Source organism: Alternaria triticimaculans, assembly GCF_023758025.1.
Source record: "Alternaria triticimaculans strain BMP 0046 chromosome Unknown scaffold_9, whole genome shotgun sequence".
NCBI lineage: Eukaryota > Fungi > Ascomycota > Dothideomycetes > Pleosporales > Pleosporaceae > Alternaria > Alternaria triticimaculans.
The window spans coordinates 635,698-654,522 of record NW_026055966.1 but is presented as its reverse complement, the minus strand read 5'-3'; the positions used below and the strand labels follow the sequence as shown (position 1 = coordinate 654,522).

The window sequence follows — 18,825 nt, the reverse complement described above, 5'->3', positions numbered from 1 at the left end:
TAAGTGGAAAGAAGCCGTGTAGGAGTTGCGGATCAGTCCCGTACGGAAACGGCCACGGAGTGCGTTAGTCGACAAGATTAAGTAAGTGGACCAAATGCCACAGGAAAGTAAAAGATAACATGAAATGTAGGGCTTAGCCAAGTTCCAGTCGTTAGCAGTCAGTGTTAGGCATGCCTAGGTAGTTACCCCAGCTTTCAAGGAGCGATCACTTCACCGCACCACCTAGCATTACCATATTCTCCATCAAACAGTTCTCGCTACATGACGCCTTGTTATCGCGTGATCACTAGCGCTTGCGACATATTGTCAAAACGTGTCGGAAACCTGACGCACTTGCGATGGGTGAGTCGGTCGATGGTGGGTCGAGTTTCACAATTGCCGGTCCGCATGGACATGCAACGGGTGGATTAGCCGGCAGATCCGTCGTATGCGGTAAAGTTTAACATCAGATCGAATGTGGTGTTCGTTCAGCTCCGGATTTTGGATGTTGTGGGAATCAGTGTTGTGGAAGAGAGAAGGTGGTTTACCGACACTGAGCGAATTATGGGAGGTGGCATTGACGCCTAATCGATTTCGGGCATCAACACAGAACGTGATTACTCAACCGTGCACTACTTACCCTCGAAATAGATAATATGATGTTTGATGGAATCATCGTATTGATTTTTATCTTTCATCTTCGTGATGGTGTTGCAACGCTATATTATTTCGTCTTCCCACTCTCGTCCTCCAAGCCAACCAAGTCATCAATTTCCCTAAACAACGCCGACGTAGTCTTCCTTCCACCCGTTGTCGCCGCCCTGTCCCTACCCCTCCCACTCACAGAACTACCACCAGCTTGCCTACCCACTCCAATCCTATTACTCATCCCCTGGTTCCCCTTCCCACTGGTCATAGTCCTCGCAAGAGACTGGCGACCCGATGTCGTAGTGGATGATCTAGGTGACGAACGAGACGTAGCGGCTCTGGAAGAGGATGGCGATGAGACTTCAGAGATGGATCGATCTCTTTGCCGGCGATCGGGCGTGAGTCTTTGTGTCGACTGCTGCGAAGTTGATCGTCGTGATGAAGGACTTAGGCTTGGGCTGGGAGTGGATCTATTCGGATTTGGTCGACGGGGTAGAGATATCACCGGTCTGGCGTTTGATGTGGATCGAGCTGCGGATATGGCTGGGTCTTCTCGGATGGAGGGCGCGCGTTGGCGGGGAGGTGTTATTGGTCGTTGTATTGACGGATCGGATACCGGCTTTGATGTCGTCGATGGTTGTGATCGTGTCGCCAGTGCTTTTGCTTGTTTCGCTTTGGAGACGGCGAGTGCTAGAGGGGCCGGTGTTGGTGAAGCTTGGGGCACTGTGCTGACCCCCGGCACACTCAATGAGGTATCTTCGTTGGAGTATACAGAAGAAGTGTTGCTATTAGCACGAGATTCGCGTTCACTCGATCGTCGTCGAGGCTCAGGAATAGGCTTTTGCGCTGCTGCCATGGCTTCGAACTTCTGAGCTTGGGCTAGAGCTCGTGAGCCGCTGCTTCTGTTCAGCTTGGGTGTAGTTCGCTTCTCGTCGGGAGATGTGTATTGCTCGTCAGGTGAAGATGTGTAGTCTGGTTTCTCCGGGGTGCTTCGAATCTCATCGATAAGTGTCGGCGGTGATTGAACCTGTGGGACGTTCGCCTCACGCGAAGGGCTTTCAGTGTCTTCAACGAGTGTTGACTGGGCTTCGGCTGGCACCGATTCCATTACGGTAGGAGGCGGGGAAGTTTCCATGACTGATGGGCTGTCATCCTGACCCATGCCAGATATCTCAACGGATGCTCCATCTTGTCCTCTCGTCGGAGCTAAGGTTTCTTCATCAACCCCTCCGGTAGGCGAATACGCTGGCGGCGGTGTCCTTGACCGAAAGACCAAACTCTCCACCACGGGCGGCGGATCCTCAAATATAGACTTCGGTATCTTCATCGGCCTCCAATCCTCTTCCTTCCCCTCTCCTACTCTAGCACCAACCCCCGGCCTCACCTCCACCTTCTCCCCACCTAACGGCTTCTCAACCGGTGCATCCTCCTCCCTCTCAACAGCCCTCTTAGTAGTCTGATCCGCCATCCTCTCGTCCGCCTCTTTCTTCCACCTCTTTTCCTTGCGACTGAGTTCGATCTCCAGTACTCTCGTACCAGGTGCAACTCTAGACTTGAGGCCGTCGTCATCGAGATCAAAGTACAAGCCCCATAGCCCAGGTGCTTGTTCAACTGCACACCACCCCTCCCAGCCATCGAATGTGAGCCGTCGATCCTGACGCGTGCAATCGAACGGGCCTGTCAGATGCGGTTGCGCATCAGCTCTCACTCCATATTTCGCTTCTCCCGTCTCTTTGTCAACATACACCCAGTTCATGATCGGCGCTACATCCGTAATCGTCGTAACAAGCCCTTCGTAACTCGTATCCGGGTACGGTAAGTAATACCCAGCATAAGGATGACCCAGTGGACTTCCATCTTCTGTCCCGGTATCGATCCAGAGCTTCCCGTTTCTCAGTACGACTTGCCGGCCGTCAATTTCGCGGCTGCGATGTGAGGACTTGACGCATGTGGCGATGAGGTTGCAGCGGCGGGCGCGGTGTTCTTCGCGCTTCTCTTTGGATTGCGATTGCCGGATCGCTTCTTGCGAGCCGAGGAGGCCGGGGGCTACGATTGTGGCGATGAGGATTGAGAGGACCATTTTGCGTGTGCTGCATCGTGGGGATGCGTTTGCGGGTGGAGGTTGGCATGGACATGCACCATGTTCAGCATCGCCTGCGGATGGGATTCGGTTGGGTCTATGCGCATTACCGTGGTTCCATAGAATCGGGATCGCTTGATAACTCCGGTGGTCTGATGGTCGCTCGACTGAGAACAAGAGTGTCCGAGCTGAGACGGTCGCCCTGAGCTTCACCAGCCCCTGTGTGTTTCATCGTCACAGCCGCCCCGCCGGCAAGCATAGCACATCCCCACAACATTCAAGCGACTGCGGTTGATCGTCTTGTCTGGACCCTTGATTCCCTTTCGGTAGTGAGGCTGGTACGAGACTCGGACGATGGCAGCGACTTTGAGACGCAGGAGTGCCACAACAGCCGTTTCGAGCGTTCAGCGCGACATCGACTCATGGCAAAGGTGGATGGTATATGCTGTTGTCGTATCTGATGGCGACTTTGCTTATAAGGCAGAGATATGGCACTTCATCAAGGCCAGTACAGTTGACCTGCATCTCATCCTCATCATCCACCATCGCCAATACCCAGCAACGGCCCGGCGCCTGACCAGCTTGAACCACTTGCCTAATACCTAATATCGACTTCTTGTTATATCCAACCATCCATCAGAATGTCTACCCTGTAAGCAACACTGGTACGAAGGGTTTTACATGTGCTAACCTCAATCAGCGACTCCACCATCCGCCCAACAGCCTACGGCTCCGACACTGAGAGCGACGGACAAGCCTCCGGTGGCCGTAAGGTGTCTTCCACTTCCAAGGTTGGCCCTGTCCCATCCTCAGCCACACTCAACCGACCGGCCGGCAACATCATCAAGGGACCAGTGGACGACAACGGCAAGCCCAAGGATGCGGCGTTGCTCCTGGGTATCAAGCTAGATTTGGAGGCAGAGATTCACTTGACGGCAAGGATTCGTGGAGATATTACGATTGGATTGTACTGAGCTACTGGCATGGTGGACTACGGACAATTCTCGACGCGTCGCACGAAGATTCCAGGACATTGATTGGAAGACGCTTGGAGCGGCATCGCGAGAGCATAGGAAGGCGTTTTCAGTCACGGGATTTATGGAAAAGGGTTGAGATCTGAACATATTGTTAGCGTTTGATGCATCAAAAGTAATCAATATGTGCAAGTTGAGGGTGTTGATCAGACTCATGCCCTGTCACAGGCAGTTATCACCATTGCCGTAGCTCGGTAGACCGTCGTGATAAATTGAATGTTCATCTTGTAAAAGGAAGTGGAGGGGGTGGAGGAAGACTTACCATAGAGGATAGCATCACGCTTGCAACATGAGTATAAGACCCTATGCAACTCATCAGTTGCTGTTGTATCTCATCTTCATAGTGCAACACAGTATAGTGTGGATCAGACAGGACAGTTCTCGTCGTCGCCGAAGCTTGGACATATGCTTGTCATTGATAAAGTCGTATCATCATATCGAGGAAGGAGATAGGCGGCGAGCGTACCGATTGTAGTGAGGCAAGCACTGATGGATCTGGGTGGCAAGTTAGCAAAAGCTTCTACCAGTGAAGAGAAAGCAAATAGTATGCATTGAAGTGGGATCAGTTGACATGAATGGATATTTTGATTTAAGTCTTCACCGGGCGAACCCGTCGGACTCGTCATCAAGTGTTCATCATTTCCCGGAAGGTGAGCAAGAGGAGTGTGCTTACCATTGAGGATGTTACAGACTGTTGTTGGAGAACAGACTGATTGCGTTGTTAGCCGAAGCTCTACGACGCTTGTATGAATGTGCAGTGTTGGCGAGCGAGGTCAGTCGGCGAGGTTTCTGAGGCCTGCCATAATGAGCGTATCCGTCACGAATTGTCGGTGCCCAGTGCGGAATCATCATATGGTGTTCGAGGAGGGTTCGAGAGGGAGAAATCGTACCATTTGGGGCGCGGAATGATAGTATCTGCAACGCGCGAGATGTTAGCGAGAGCTACAAGCGATGTTGAGAAGAGCAGTGAGTTGAAGGTCAAAATCAGAAACAGCCATTGTTTATCGGCACCGGCAGAAGCCTTGGTCGGTAATTTCCAGCGTGCCGTAGCACAATCTGATCATCATTGGACGAGGGGAGGTGGAGGGGGGGTGTGCTTACCAGTGATATCGCAGAGCTGCGAAGCTACCTGTGGCAGTCATGAGCACAAAGCGCAATGCGCTGGTGATGTAAGTGCATATCAAGAAATTCTGAAGCTGGTTAGCTTGATGCTCTCGTCGCAAATGTCGAAGACAATGTGATGAGCGCAGTCGCGATCAGACTGACGTGCAAAAGTTTGAGTTTCATTCCCCTAGAGGTCAAAGACTCTAATTTGTTTTTGGCTTTGTGAATCATCATGAAAGCGCAGGATGGAGGGTAGGGTACTTGTACTTACAAGAGTGAGCGCATGCTGTAAACAGTGCTGTTAGTGCTGGCGGTTAGTCGTAGATCTTGTGCGCATAACAGCAAAGCTTGCTGTGTCGTTGATGCGCCATTGCTGTGTGAAGCAGTAATGGTGTAGGAAGACAAGTTGTAGGCCGCTGAGAGAAAAGTTAAGCTATCGGAGGTTTCGCTAGTTTTTCCGCTCCACTAGCGCGTTGGTGACTAAGCCAGCATCTCGCGAAGGTGGACCCCCAGCCTCATAGAGACACGGGCCTCACCTGCAATACTAAGAACATCGTAGAATCACATAATGACTACTGAGCAAGGCACGAGGGGATCGCGAATCATGTTGCCTCGCTCTGTGAAAATTTGGTGAAATCACTGATCGCATGTCTCTTGCTGCTCTATCCTTGATCTTTCCACCCATATTGACGCCAAACTGATATGCATGCCCTTCTCCGACCTGCGCCTTTACTATGACGCGTGAGAGACTATCATGGCGCGTAACTTGGGTATTTACATGAAGTCGTAAAAACTGGAACTCATAGAGTCGCGTGTATGGAAGCCCCTTCGCCTGTACATCCAACCTTCCTATGCAGAACACGTACTGGCAACGATGCGAACAAAAGTGGCGAAGCTGTCGTCTCTCATGAGGCAAAGATGCGAACGTTCAAGTCGACGCAGCCTGTCGCAATAACACAACGTATTCCTGCTTTGGCTGCTTCCTCTTCTTTCTTCTTACTGGCACCGTTGGTTGCGCCGTTGGTGGCATCTCCGTTGACTGGTACGTCCTTGATGACGTTGGGGGCCCAGCGCATACAGCTTACGAAGTGCCCATGGGCGTCGGTAACAGTCTTGACGCATCGGCCTTCCTGCGTGAGGTCCCAGCATCGGATTGTCTTGTCGTCACTAGCCGATAGCAAGTACTTGCCGCCTGGGTGGAAGACCAGCGACCGTATCCAATTGTCATGGCCAGTAAGTGTTTTGATGAGTGTTCCCCGTCCGTCCCATATCTTTATGGTCTTGTCTCTTGATCCAGTTGCAACGTACTCGGCGGAGCTACTGAGTGGTGGTGGTTTCTTGAGTCCAGCAAGTGCTGCAAGGTTGGCGTACGATACCGGAGGCGCGATGGTAACGCATTCGATAACGTGCTCATGACCGAGGAAAGTGCATTTTGGCTCCCCTGAGCTTGCGTCCCATAGCCGAGCAGTCTGATCGTTTCCCGCAGACAAAAGCCATCGTCCGTCAAAGCTAGGGGCTACGTCTCGTACCCAGTCGGCATGTCCGCGTATGGTCTTGACGCAGTATCCCGTTGTGACGTCCCAAATGCGCAGTGTCTTGTCTCGGGACGCAGAGACTAGTAGGTTCCCTGAAGATGGAGATCCGGCGGCCCCACTAGGAACGAATCGAATCGCAGAGACGGAGTGATCGTGCCCAGGAAGCGTCCTGATGTTCTTGTATTCGTCCGAAGGATCCCACAGCTTGATGGTTAAGTCGCTCGAGCACGAAGCCAGCAGTGTGCCACCTCTTGGACCACCAAAATCGACATCCAGCACTCCTTTTGTGTGTCCCTTCACCGTCCTTTCCAGCTCACCCAATTCCCAATCCCAGATCTTGATGGTAGTGTCTTCCGAGCCTGAAGCGAGCGACGAGAATACGGGGTGAAAGGCGACGCAGGTAATGGGAGAGCGATGTGATTGGAGGGTGTGTCGTGCTGGAGCCCGTGGTAGCCAGGCGGTGGGGTCTTGGTTTCTCCTGATGAGTGAGGTTGGCGTTGTGGAGTCGAGCTCGTTCTGGAGGCTCTGGTTGCGTTGCTCGAGTTCCAAAACCTGAAGACCGTAAGCGTATGATTTCACTGTAGGTATTGACGCGCAAGTACCTTCTTCTGCAGCCGCACTACACTGGTCCATTTCTTCTCCAGCAGCCCCTCGTACTTTTTCCGCGTGGCATCGTCGAAACTCTCGGCTATGTTGGCTTCTTCCCGGAACGCTTCCGCAGTCTTTGGCGCGTTTATAACGCCCAGATATGCGATTATGGCCTTGTGCCTGGCTCGTCGTCAGTCATGGCTCTCGAGTCACTTGCTGTCTGCAATGCTCACAGCTCTTCCGCTTGCCGGTCTGTCAATATCGCGCTCATGGCGTAATGGCTAGGTCATACGCGATTGACGCCAGACGGGACCATGCACTATCGCGACGTGGTGCGTAGTCGTGTGCGGTCGAGGCGGAGGTTTTTGGTGGGCGCGGGGAATTGCGGTGAGCGGAGGATGTCTGCAGGGGTGGGGTATCTTGGGGGCGCAAATTAGAGGTAGCGGAATGGCGACGGCGGGAGGATAGCGATTGTCTCGAAGCAATAATGCGGGCGTGTGTTGGAGGTGACGTGTGTGCTGGACGATGTAGGTGGGTTGGGCATTCATGTGGTGCAGGGATCTGTTTAGGAAGGAACACTGCTGTTCGCCCGGACAACGAGCCCTGGAGCGCCCGCCAAAACATACTTGCACTTTCTACATCATCACCTCACACCATACTCGACCCCTCACACTCCGCTGTTATCGCTATCCGACACTTTGCGATCCAATAGTCTCACAAAAAGCAATCGACAACATTGTCTACTGACATCATCTGGTACGTCTCCGCCGCTCCTGCCTCCTGCATCAGTCATGGTCCACTGCACGCGCGCCCATCCGCGCGCATATCACTGTTGTCCACACAGTGTTTGGACTGTTGCGCCACTTGCTATAAGGCATTCCAACCTTCCCGAACTCCGCGACTTACTCTTCATTAGCTTTTCTGGTTTCTTAGACGACCCCGCATTACATCCATCACATTCCATAACAGGCCATGGCCGACGCCGCGGAGGAAGATTTCAGTTCTCTGCCGCTTCCGGATCGCTTCGTACACAAGGTCTGGAAGGTGCGGAAAGAAGCATACGAGGCCGCCGCCAAAGAGTTCAGTCTCGCCGCCAGTGAATCAGACCCCATTGTGCGCCAGTTCATAAACGATGCGAGCGTATGGAAAGGTGTTGCGGGCGACTCCAACGTCGCGGCACAACAAGAAGGTCTCGGCGCACTGTGCGCCTTCCTCGAGATAGCAGGAAGGGAGGGCTGCGTACGGTAAGTACTTTGCAAAACTTTGCGCGGCGCAATACTAACGCATTGTTTAGGTCACGCGGAAACACCATCACAACCATCGCCGAGAAGGGCCTACCCTCAACGCGACCGGCAGCGAAGGCGAAGGCGCTCGAAGCGCTCATGCTATACATCGAGACCGACAAGCCCGACCCCGTAATCGAAGAGCTTCTACCAGTACTAGGAAACAAGCAACCCAAAGTCATCGCCGCGACTTTAGACGCCCTTACACAGATTTACCATGCCTACGGCTGCAAAACCATCGAGCCCAAGCCCGTCCTCAAGGCGCTTCCAAAATGTTACGGCCATGCGGACAAGAACGTTCGCGCCAAGGCGCAGGAGTTGACAGTCGAACTTTACCGATGGCTAAAAGAGGCCATGAAGCCGCTCTTCTGGAACGATCTGAAGCCTGTCCAACAGCAAGATCTCGACAAGCTATTTGAAAAGGTCAAGGAAGAGCCCTCGCCAAAACAGGAGCGACTGCTCCGTTCACAGCAGGCTGCCAAGGAAGCCGCTGCCGCTGCGCCAGACGTCGAAGAGGAGGAAGAGGAAGAGGAGGCCGCCATCGATCTTGAGCCCGAGTACGAAGCCGTTGATGTATTCGCAAAGATCCCCAAGGACTTTTCGGAGAAGTTGGCCTCGTCAAAATGGAAAGACCGAAAAGAAGCGCTCGACGACACGCAAAAAGCTCTTGATCACCCAAGGATCGCCGAAGGACCTTTCGATGAGCTAGTACGCGGCTTTGCGAAGACCTGCCTGAAGGATGCGAATATCGCCTGTGTTGTAACTGCTGCGAACTGTGTCGAGCTTTTAGCCAAGGGCTTAAAGAAGAGCTTCGCCAAGTACCGCAAAGACGTCATGAACGCAATGATGGAGCGCCTGAAGGAGAAGAAACAGACTGTGACTGACGCCATTGGAGCTGCTTTGGACGCCTCGTTTGCGTGCACGAGCTTCCAAGAGTGCTTGGAGGAGATTCTGGAGTTTCTAAAGCACAAGAATCCTCAGGTCAAACTTGAATCGTCGCGATTCCTGGTTCGATGCTTGAAGAACACTCGCGAAGCCCCAACACCGGAACAAGCCAAGGCCATCGCAGAGAGTTCTACGAAACTACTTACTGAATCTCAAGAGGTACAGCGAGCTGCTGGTGCCGAAGTGCTGGGTACGCTGTGGAAAATTATGGGAGACCGCATCATGAACGCTCATCTGGACGGACTTGACGAGATCCGCAAGACCAAGATCAAGGAGTTCTTCGATGCTGCGGAAGTCAAGTCCAAATACAAGCCAAAGGCTGCGCCAGCACCCAAGCCTGCAGCCGCAGCACCAACTAAGAAGCCTATGGGTAAGCGGCCAGCACCGGGTGGCGCAAAGAAGCCGGCTCCTGCAGCAAAAGCACCCCCGCCCCCGCCTGTGGAAGAGCCCGCCGCACCTCTCGAGCCGAAGCCGACTTCAAGACCCGCCGCGTCCAAATTGGGTGCCAAGCCCGGTCTTGCTGCGCCATCAAGGCTCGGTGGATTGAAGAAACCAGGTCTCGGGGCTCCTTCGCCACGGAAATCTGTTGTCTCACCTCCTCCCGAAGAAGAAGCACCGCCGCCACAGCCCAAGTTTGGTGCCGGACGTGGTCTCGCAGGTCGTCCCCTAGGAAGGCCTGCTGCTGAACCCGTCGCCGCCCCAGCACCACAAGCGCCAACCGGCCTCAGCCTGGTGGAACGTGCGGAACTTGATGAGCTACGAGCAGAGGTTGAACGAGTACGGCGACAGAATGAAGATTTGCGTGGAGAAAGGACGAACCTCACTTCGCAGATCCATGAGCTCCAGAACCAGAACGCTCAGCTCATCGAAGATCACACCCGCGACGTGCTCTCGATAAAGGCAAAGGAGACGCAGCTCGTCCGTGCGCGCTCAGACTTTGAAGCATCCGAGCAGACAGTACAGAACCAGCGCCGCGAGATTGATAGATTGAAGCGCGAACTCCTTAGGCAGGCGCGTTCAAATTCTCCGCCAGCTACAGACGTCGGAGATCAGATATACACTGACAACGGAGTTGGTAACACCAACGGCGCGCATTTCGGTGACTCTGGCTATGGCAGTCGGGCCATGCACCCAAGGCGAGAGAGGAGTTTTGCCAGTGGGCCAGGAAGCCCGGGCGGCGATGGTAAGGAGAACTTTGATTCTCTATCTCGCCCTGGCAGTAACTTGAGCGGAAAACTAAGTCCACGAGCAGATGGTCTGTCGTCGATGTCGCGTGATGGCAGGAGCCCAACAGAGAACGGAACAGCTCAACGGGTACCTTCCGCAGGAGCATCTGGTGCGGAAAGCTGGAAGCGTGCAGCAGAGGTTACCCAAAATCTCAAGCAGAGGATTGAGATGATGAAGGTCAGTTCCGACACCTCCCACTTTGAAGAAGACCGCCGTCTTTGTTTTACATTTAACGACGAAGCTTACAATTCCTCAGGCTAAGCAAGGCATCGGACGGCCACAGCAATAGAATAGCGACTTGCCGATTCGACCTCATTTTCTCGACGAGCAGTCATCTTTGCGCTTGCACGAACGAATTGCCGCGCTTCACCCAAAATCAAGACGGGCCCACACAGATTTTCTCGAGGGCGCTCATAGGGCTTCGTAGCTCTTCGCTTATCTCAGACCCTGCATGCGCTCTGCATGCATTTATCCGTGAGCATCTTCAACGGCGTTGGTCTGGTTTGGGACATGCATTTGTGTAATAGTGATGGGCAGGGCAGGGCATGAGGCTTAGGATAGACCAGGGGAGAAAAGCACGCGTGCAGGCTCTATGACTTGCATGGTCTTGGTGCAGAGGGGAGGACGTCGTTTTTCCCTTCCTTCCCTTCTTCAGAGATTCCCCACACGCTTGTGTTCATTATCGCGAATCCAATTAATAGATGTTATAATCTTCACTCTGTCCTCTCTTCCTCACCGTATCGAAGCTATGACCCGTCCCTCGCCGGCCGCCTGCCCAACCAACAGAACGCGTCGCGTCAGCCCCAGGTTACCAGTCCACTGGGTCCTCACAAATAACTGTGCCGCAGACCGCAGCGACCACCCTTGGCAGCACACCCCGGACAATGAGATCGCAACGTTTTTTATCTGCGACAGCGAGCTGCGACGTGCTGCAGGATCGCTTTCCCCACAGTAGCCACCTCAATTCGATCTTGGACATAATACATCACGCATCGCCATACTACATCCTGCATACTGAATGCGCAGCACGCGCCACCTCTCCGTCTCAGCCATGATGGACCCGGGACTGTCGCGACGGGCGCGGAACGCGCTCGACGGGCTTGCGCCTGCGCTTTCGGATACCGCACCAGAGACGTTTGATCCTTTTGGCAATACGATTGATCTCAGTTGTGGGGGTAACGAGGTGTTGTATCCCGAGTTGCAAAAGTTTCTGGGGGATGTTGTGAGGGATGTGGGGGCGGTTGAGGTATGTTCGCTCCGGTTTTGGAGATCGTCGGGATGCGTTTTATACAAGTATAGTTTTGCGCATGTACTAATTCGGTATGAATCTACGATAGGCATTTACGTCCCCCACGGAATCTCTTAACGGCGGCGATTTAGGGCTGAGGAATGGTCTTGCGGGCTTTTTCAACTCGCATTTCATGCCTGTTCATGCTGTGAGGGCTGAACATATCGTTCTTACAGCTGGGACTACGGATGCGATTGAGAACGTTATTCATGCTGTATGCGACGATGGGGATAGTGTGCTTGTTCCTGGTCCGAGTTGTCGTAAGCATTCCTTCCACATTTAGCCCCGGTCGTATCCATAACTTCGTCCATCTCTTACTTACAGAATTGCCCTCTTTGACTGATACAACCACAGCCACCCTCTCGCTCTTACTGAAGCGAAAAGCAAACGTAACACCCATCCCCGTCATCCCACCAACCCACATCCACTGGGACAACTACCTCGTCCCCTCCCTGCAAGCCGCCTACGACTTCTCCGACTACAGAACGCGGATTAAAGCTGTTTTGTTGTCTAACCCTAACAACCCCCTCTCCCGATGCTACCCCCGAGAAACGCTACGTGAGTTACTGGAGTTCTGTCAGGAGAGGGGGTTGCATTTGATTGTTGATGAGGGGGCTGGGCTGATGGCATTAGATGGGAAGGAAGGGAGCGGAGGAGCTAAGAAGAAAAGAAAGGGCGAGACGTTCGTGAGCGCGTTGTCGTTAACCGAGCCGCTTGTACCGGAGGGAGCCGTCAAGGTCGATCCGAGTCGTGTACATGTGGTGTGGGATGCAAGTCGGTTATTCGGATTAGGTGGACTGAAGATCGTAAGTCGCTCTTCTTGTCCCCTCAAAACTGCACGGGCTGGAATGGTCAGGAGCTGACACAAGTATCTGTAGGGCTGTGTGGTATCCCAACAGAACACCCCTCTCCTCTCCTCCCTGGCACTGACGGCTACACACCCCTCCTCCCTCTCGACCATCTATCTAACCTCCCTGCTTACATCATCCCTCCTCCCCTCCCTCCTCACTCTAAACACATCCCGCATGTCAACTTCCTACAACATGCTCGCTTCCTTCCTCCGACGCCACGACATCGAAATCGTGGTACCGACACACGGCCCCTTCCTCGCTGCTAAACTAGCAAAGAAGACTAGGACAAGCGAGGAGGAGAACGCTTTCTGGAGGGAGTTGGAAGGAAGAGGTGGGATCAAGGTTGCGCCTGGGCGGGCGTTCAATGGGGTGGAGAAGGATGGGGGTTGGGCGAGGGTGAATTTTGCGGTTAGGGAAGAGGTTATGCAGGAGGTGGTGGGGAAGCTGGAGGAGTTCTTTGGGGGGAGTGGATGAGGGCGTTATTATCGTCTGGAGTGTATGGCTGGGAGGTGGTTTGCTTGCCTGGCCTCGGCGCGTACTGTGCTGTTCGCGATGGGCGGGAACGTTGTGTTTGCTTTCCATGGTATAAGCGTAGGCGGAGCTCGTTTTCGTCGGAGTGTATAGAATGACATGTGTACGGTTTTCCTGGCTTTTGGATAGAGAAGCTTGCGCTGGATTGGAGTATCTAATAGTACAATATCAGGTTTTCTTCCATGCCATGACTAAAGCGCGTGTATCCTCAAAGTGCGCCGACACCGTCCACGTACAACATACCAAGGGGATCATCTCACAAATGTCCTCCCTCTCATGATGGCACCTTTACCCGGTCCCTTGCCCGCCTCAAACTATGAGGACGTGCCCAAGACCCCATCATTCTCCTCAATATACCTCACCATATCATCGATGGTACACACCTTGATCCCCCACTTCTTGCCAAAAGCCAAGCAGTCATCCCTCCTCATCATGCCCCCACCAATCAACTCGGGCTTACCAGGCACCTCGTCGCCATCGGTAATCAACTCGCAAATAACACCAACAGGTTGCTTGCCCGCCAACCGACACAGATCGACCGCCGCCTCCGTATGCCCCCTCCTTTCACGCACACCACCATCCCGCGCCTGCAACGGCAATATATGGCCCGGTCTCCTGAAATGGCTGGCTTTGGCACTGGGGTCGGCGAGCATGCGGCATGTTAAGCTGCGGTCGGTCGCTGAGATGCCCGTTGTGACGGACGCGTCGGATGAGTCGATGCTGACGGCGTAGGCGGTGCGGTTGGGGTCGGCGTTGTCGGCGACCATTTGCGGGAGGTGCAGGGCTGCGGCGCGGGAGACGGGGAGGGGTGCGCAGATGTAGCCGCTTGAGTAGCGGATCATGAAGGAGGCTTTTGAGGGGGTGAGGGCTTCGGCTGCGATTATCAGGTCGCCTTCGTTTTCGCGCGAGGGTGAGTCGAGGACGATTACGAATTCGTCGTCCGCTGGAAGGCGCGTTAGTAAGGGTGGAGTGGGGTGAGGGGTAGGGTTGCTGCTGGAATTTGTGGTGCTCGCAGACACGTACCGAAGGCTTGTATGACATCCGGTATCGAGTCGAACGCTGGGTGTGCGGGTGTGGGATTTGAGAGCTCCGTCGCGTTGCCGTTGACGCCATTTGTGCCGTGGGCAGGCAGCCCGTTCTGGAGTTCTGCAGGCATGTTTGGGGTATGACTCTGGTCCAATTACTTTCGCCCGGTATCGCTTTCTCTTATAGTAGTCGTGTCGAGGGAAGATGTATGGACCTTGACCGTTCCGCGTGCTTGCAAAGCGTAGAGCTCGCTACCACTTTGCTTAGAAAAAGATCTCGTAAGCCACCGGATGTCCGCGCCTGGAACCTCGAGGTATGCTAAGCTGTAGAATGGTGCGTCTTATGTATGCTGTACGTCCAAATGTATACTGCGAGACAATGCGAGAGTTAATTGAAGTAATACGAGCGGAGTCGACGGTAGTGTTGTATGCGGAACCGAGTTGGATGTGTATCACGAGATTCCTGGAAGGAGGGGGCCGGGGACCTCGGAGCTCAAGCCACTCATCGGCCATCGGGCTTGCCCCGGGCCGCCTCCGATGAGTGGCTTGACCATGGAAACACTTTACGTTCTGCATAGTACATGCACCTGTCATTTTCGATCTTTTACAAAGGAAGTTTATCATATACGCCTCCGATGAGGCCTCCGAATCCAGGACATCCCTTTCGCGCAATGCATACCTGAAACCATTAAGCTGCGGAAGCTGTGGAAGACATGCTGTTGATGCTGCCCATGGCGGCTTCCTGAAGTTCCAGGACCGCCTGCGTATACTGACCTTGCATATGCTCCGGTATGTACGACTGGCATTCGAAAAGGAAGGCGGTCGCTGCAAGAATGCTGGAAGAACGCTCGTCCTCTCGATTAACTACGAGGCTTGCCGTGGGAGCTTGGTGTCCGCGGATCGGAAGAAGTCGAGTGTCCCCAACATCCACACGCGCGTTGCCCTCGCCTGACTTAATGCCCTCGGCTTCCATCTCCGCCTCATTCTCGCTGTCGTCTAGCTCAACTCCATCTGCTTCTGAGTCCGTCTCGCCGTCATCGTCCTCTCCCTCTTGTTCAAGCATCCATGCCTTGTATTCCTGGAGATATTCGTCTCGTTGCCTAGCCAACCAGTCAAGCTCCTCACGGAGATCTTGTAAGGCGGCGAGCGAGTTTGTATCGTTAATCTCCCTGGCTCGTCGTGACACATTACTGAAGGTACTCTCCTGAATTGCCACGGTCGAAGTCAGCGTATGTCTTAAATCCAGTCTGTACATTGGAGATCTTACCGCAGCAAGCCTCCAGTCATTGCCATCGTCCCAGTTATCCATAGCGCTCGTGAGAAGTATACAGTTTCTTATAATGTAGTACGGCGGAAGAGTTGTGTCGCTGGAAGTAGTCAGTCGCAATACCAATTTTGGCGGATGCTTTGTTACTGCCACTTACGTTATGTTACGCTGAGCTGCCAATATGCAGCCAGCTATATCGCCGCTGTCGAAGAGCGCTTCTGCGTCCTCGAATCTCTTCCGGAACAGTCTCGCTGCTGCGTATGGATCAGATATGTTCGTCTGAATTGTACCCATATTTGTGGGAATTCCAGTATTGCGTCAGCAGAAGTGTAGTGGAGAGCAAACGCAACAATACGCAGTGTAGACACCAGAGTTTGGATGCCAAGCATTGCGTATAGGACAACAACCAACTTGTTTGCTACGCGAGGAGGCAGAACATTTTCACTCCGTTTCACTTTACGCCGGCATACCACTTTACTCAATTTCTGCACATTTCGTTCTGGATCTCGGTCGCGTCTGCAGTATCCAGCAACCGTATTAGCAACTGCGCCGTAAGTTACTCCTCGCGCAAGATGAGGTCCTCGGTCTACATATATGACAGTCTGTTCTTAATGATATGGAAGAGAAGACGTCGAAGCAACTACCGTAGAACCAACGCCCAGCATCGTCGTGAAATCGCCCACCAAGCCTACAGCGCCTCTGCAAGACGACGCCCAGCCCGCTCGCAGTCTGCAAAAGTAGAATTGTAGAGCATTTGGCGGTGGTGCAGCCAATACGTATGTCTCTAACAAGCCATTGGGCAGGAGCAGTGGCAGATTGGCGTTGCACGTCTTCACGGAAGATGAGGATGATGACAGGGAAAACAAGGGCGGCAGGGATAAGTACAATAAGCATGTCTGAAATGCGACGTATGAAGCACGGTGTCACGCAGCGCACGCCTAGGCAGCGTATGTTGACTGTGCATCATGGACGTTGTGGTCGCAGTCGGGTAGTAATCTACGTAGTTCCAAAGAGCGATAGTTGAACGGTTATTGACATCTCAAGGTTCTTGCCTCGGTCGGTAACTCGGATGTGGCGCTGCCGATGTGGCTTCAGGTCGCGCCTGCTGCAAGATCGATATTTGACAAGTCTGGATATCCTTGTACGAGATGGGCTGAATGTCAGACGTCGTGCGCCGATGTGGCTTTGGAACATGGCGTTCTCTCCCGTTCTAATGAGACAATTGTAATCACATGCAAATATCACAAAAATGGAGATGTTACGTCTTGTGTACCATTGTAACCAATCCGATCTATATCAGATACAAGTGAGGGTATAATCGAAGAAAACTACCCGCGTCGGCGCGCATTAAGGCGCCTCGACGTAATAACGCCATGTATACAAAAAGGTCGCAAAATGACTATCAAACTCCCATATACAATCTCAATATCAAAGCAGACACAGTCTACGACGCACGCTTATCGGTGACGAACTCCTTGTCATCGTGAGCCGAGCTGCCTCCGCTATGCGGCTCTGAGACACCCATAGTCTCCGGGTCAGATCTCCAGAAGTCCTTCTTTCCGCTGGCGAGCCTCTTAACCCACGGGGGAAGGAGGCCGCCCTCGAGACGCCAGGTCCAGTGCTCTTTCTCGTCCTTGTTGGGAGGTACAATGCGACCACCAGAAGCCAGCTCGACGAGCCAGACGGTACCGTTGATGAGAATGTACGAGCAGATACCGGCGATCAGACCGTAGGCGATGGAGTATGTGAAGGGCATCACTGCGATGGTGAGGAAAGCGGGGATGGAATCGCCGAGGTAGCGCCAGTTGATGTCCTTGGCCGAGGTTGCCATGAGTGAACCGACAATGACCAGGGTACAGCCGGTAGCCCAGGGAGGAATGGATGCGAAGATCGGAGCGAAGAAGATGGCGATGAAGAAGCAGATACCAGAGAACATGGCGGTAAGACCGGTTTTGCCTCCTTCAGAGATACCGGCACCGGATTCGATGTAGGCGGTGACTGGAGGGCATCCCATAAGCGATCCGATACTGATACCGAGAGCGTCGACGGAGTAGGCGATGGAGGAGTTTTCGAAGTCCTGGGTGCGCTCGTCGATAACACCGCAGAAACGAGCCATGGAGTAGAGGGTACCAGTGCCTAGCTATGTCAGCATATTGCTCAAAAAGTGTCTAACGCGCAACTTACAGTCCAGAATATCGACGTAGAGGAAGGTAATGAAAGCTAGACCCCATTGACCAGCGTGCTCCGAGATGTTCCACTGCTGAACAGCAAGAATCTTGCCAATCGGGTGGAAAGTAACGACCTGCTTGAAGAAATCGAAAGCGGAGTTGCCAGTCTCGGTGTACGGGAAGTAGGTGACGCTTGTTGGGCGAGGCCACGAGATGATGGAAACGAGGAGAATGCCGATGATGATGGCACCCTTGACGCGGTACAGCATAAGCATGACGGTCAAGACACCGCCACAGAAGATACCGATCCACATGGTTGGGCTCCTCATCTTGACACTTCCTGGGCAGACGCCATCAACCTGGTCTGCGGCAACGCAACCGGCGAGTTCGAGAGGGGTCGATTGAGCACCGGTGATGAGACCGATACCAGCGGAGTAGGCGAGACCAATAATAGTCAGGTATAGTCCGATACCGACACCGGTGGCGAGCTTGATACTAGCAGGAATAGCTCGTGCAAGCCATTGTCGGATACCCAGCATAGTAAGACCAACAAAGACAAAACCCTCGACGAATACGGCAGTAAGAGCGACCTCATAGGGGACCATGCCTAAAAAGCAATTAGCAACGTTCCATGAAGATCAACTGGTACGACCCGTGGCGCCGGTAAGCAGACCCAATTAGGGAACCGCATAACGGGGATACATAAACGGGAACGGGGAATGGCGCATTGGTGCGACATACCTGTACCATGGAAACCAACTACGGTGTACGCAAAGTAGGCGTTCAGCCCCATACCCGGAGCCAGGGCAATGGGCAGATTGGCGAACAAGCCCATGCAGAAAGTAGTCAAAGCGGAGATGGCAGCCGTCGCGGTAACCAGATCACGTCTGACTTCCTGGACACAGAGGGCGTACTGTGGGTTGGTCTCGCAAATGGGGTCGTCCGGGAGGCCTGGGCACACGCAAGTACCACCAGTGTCTGACACGATGGATGCTACACATGGTCATCAGATGCGGTTCTGTCAACGACATCCCGCAATGGACATACAGTTAACAGAGATGATATAAGCCATGGCGAAGAAGGTGGCTAGTCCCGCGCGGAACTCAGTGAAGAAGTAGCTCCCCTTGCGCTCTTTGGGCTATAGGGCTGTTAGTGCATGTACCGACTATCGACATGCGATATACATACATGCCCTGATCCCTCGAGGCGAAAGTACCGTCCGACGGCGGAGCGCGCGACCGCGCCATTGACCTTGTGAACAAAGCCCGACAT

General features: G+C 53.5%; 8 protein-coding genes across 8 annotated transcripts; 3 read left to right on the top strand and 5 right to left on the bottom strand.

Annotated features, from left to right (window-relative positions):
- Window positions 1-1,097: 1,097 nt before the first annotated feature.
- On the bottom strand, window positions 1,098-2,707 carry J4E78_006655 (uncharacterized protein; the record flags this gene model as incomplete). The annotated part of the gene is made up of 2 exons (XM_049367265.1): window positions 1,098-1,158; window positions 1,233-2,707. The coding sequence occupies 2 exons, from the start codon at window positions 2,705-2,707 to the stop codon at window positions 1,098-1,100; spliced, it is 1,536 nt and encodes a 511-aa protein (XP_049221012.1).
- Window positions 2,708-3,348: 641 nt separating this feature from the next.
- J4E78_006654 (uncharacterized protein) lies at window positions 3,349-3,681 on the top strand (the record flags this gene model as incomplete). Its single annotated transcript, XM_049367264.1, has 2 exons — window positions 3,349-3,359; window positions 3,408-3,681. The coding sequence occupies 2 exons, from the start codon at window positions 3,349-3,351 to the stop codon at window positions 3,679-3,681; spliced, it is 285 nt and encodes a 94-aa protein (XP_049221011.1).
- Window positions 3,682-5,750: 2,069 nt separating this feature from the next.
- On the bottom strand, window positions 5,751-7,239 carry PAC1 (protein with putative role during mitosis; the record flags this gene model as incomplete). The annotated part of the gene is made up of 3 exons (XM_049367263.1): window positions 5,751-6,932; window positions 6,983-7,148; window positions 7,202-7,239. The coding sequence occupies 3 exons, from the start codon at window positions 7,237-7,239 to the stop codon at window positions 5,751-5,753; spliced, it is 1,386 nt and encodes a 461-aa protein (XP_049221010.1).
- A 701-nt stretch (window positions 7,240-7,940) lies between these two features.
- On the top strand, window positions 7,941-10,712 carry J4E78_006652 (uncharacterized protein; the record flags this gene model as incomplete). The annotated part of the gene is made up of 3 exons (XM_049367262.1): window positions 7,941-8,212; window positions 8,263-10,600; window positions 10,680-10,712. 3 exons carry the CDS (start codon window positions 7,941-7,943, stop codon window positions 10,710-10,712), a joined length of 2,643 nt encoding a protein of 880 aa, XP_049221009.1.
- A 1,223-nt stretch (window positions 10,713-11,935) lies between these two features.
- On the top strand, window positions 11,936-13,036 carry J4E78_006651 (uncharacterized protein; the record flags this gene model as incomplete). Its single annotated transcript, XM_049367261.1, has 3 exons — window positions 11,936-11,944; window positions 12,089-12,517; window positions 12,590-13,036. 3 exons carry the CDS (start codon window positions 11,936-11,938, stop codon window positions 13,034-13,036), a joined length of 885 nt encoding a protein of 294 aa, XP_049221008.1.
- A 371-nt stretch (window positions 13,037-13,407) lies between these two features.
- RIB3 (3,4-dihydroxy 2-butanone 4-phosphate synthase) lies at window positions 13,408-14,249 on the bottom strand (the record flags this gene model as incomplete). Its single annotated transcript, XM_049367260.1, has 2 exons — window positions 13,408-14,036; window positions 14,117-14,249. 2 exons carry the CDS (start codon window positions 14,247-14,249, stop codon window positions 13,408-13,410), a joined length of 762 nt encoding a protein of 253 aa, XP_049221007.1.
- Window positions 14,250-14,806: 557 nt separating this feature from the next.
- Window positions 14,807-15,679, bottom strand: J4E78_006649 (uncharacterized protein; the record flags this gene model as incomplete). The annotated part of the gene is made up of 4 exons (XM_049367259.1): window positions 14,807-15,322; window positions 15,386-15,431; window positions 15,543-15,639; window positions 15,676-15,679. 4 exons carry the CDS (start codon window positions 15,677-15,679, stop codon window positions 14,807-14,809), a joined length of 663 nt encoding a protein of 220 aa, XP_049221006.1.
- Window positions 15,680-16,829: 1,150 nt separating this feature from the next.
- J4E78_006648 (uncharacterized protein) lies at window positions 16,830-18,825 on the bottom strand (the record flags this gene model as incomplete). The annotated part of the gene is made up of 5 exons (XM_049367258.1): window positions 16,830-17,521; window positions 17,570-18,160; window positions 18,295-18,546; window positions 18,601-18,691; window positions 18,742-18,825. The coding sequence occupies 5 exons, from the start codon at window positions 18,823-18,825 to the stop codon at window positions 16,830-16,832; spliced, it is 1,710 nt and encodes a 569-aa protein (XP_049221005.1).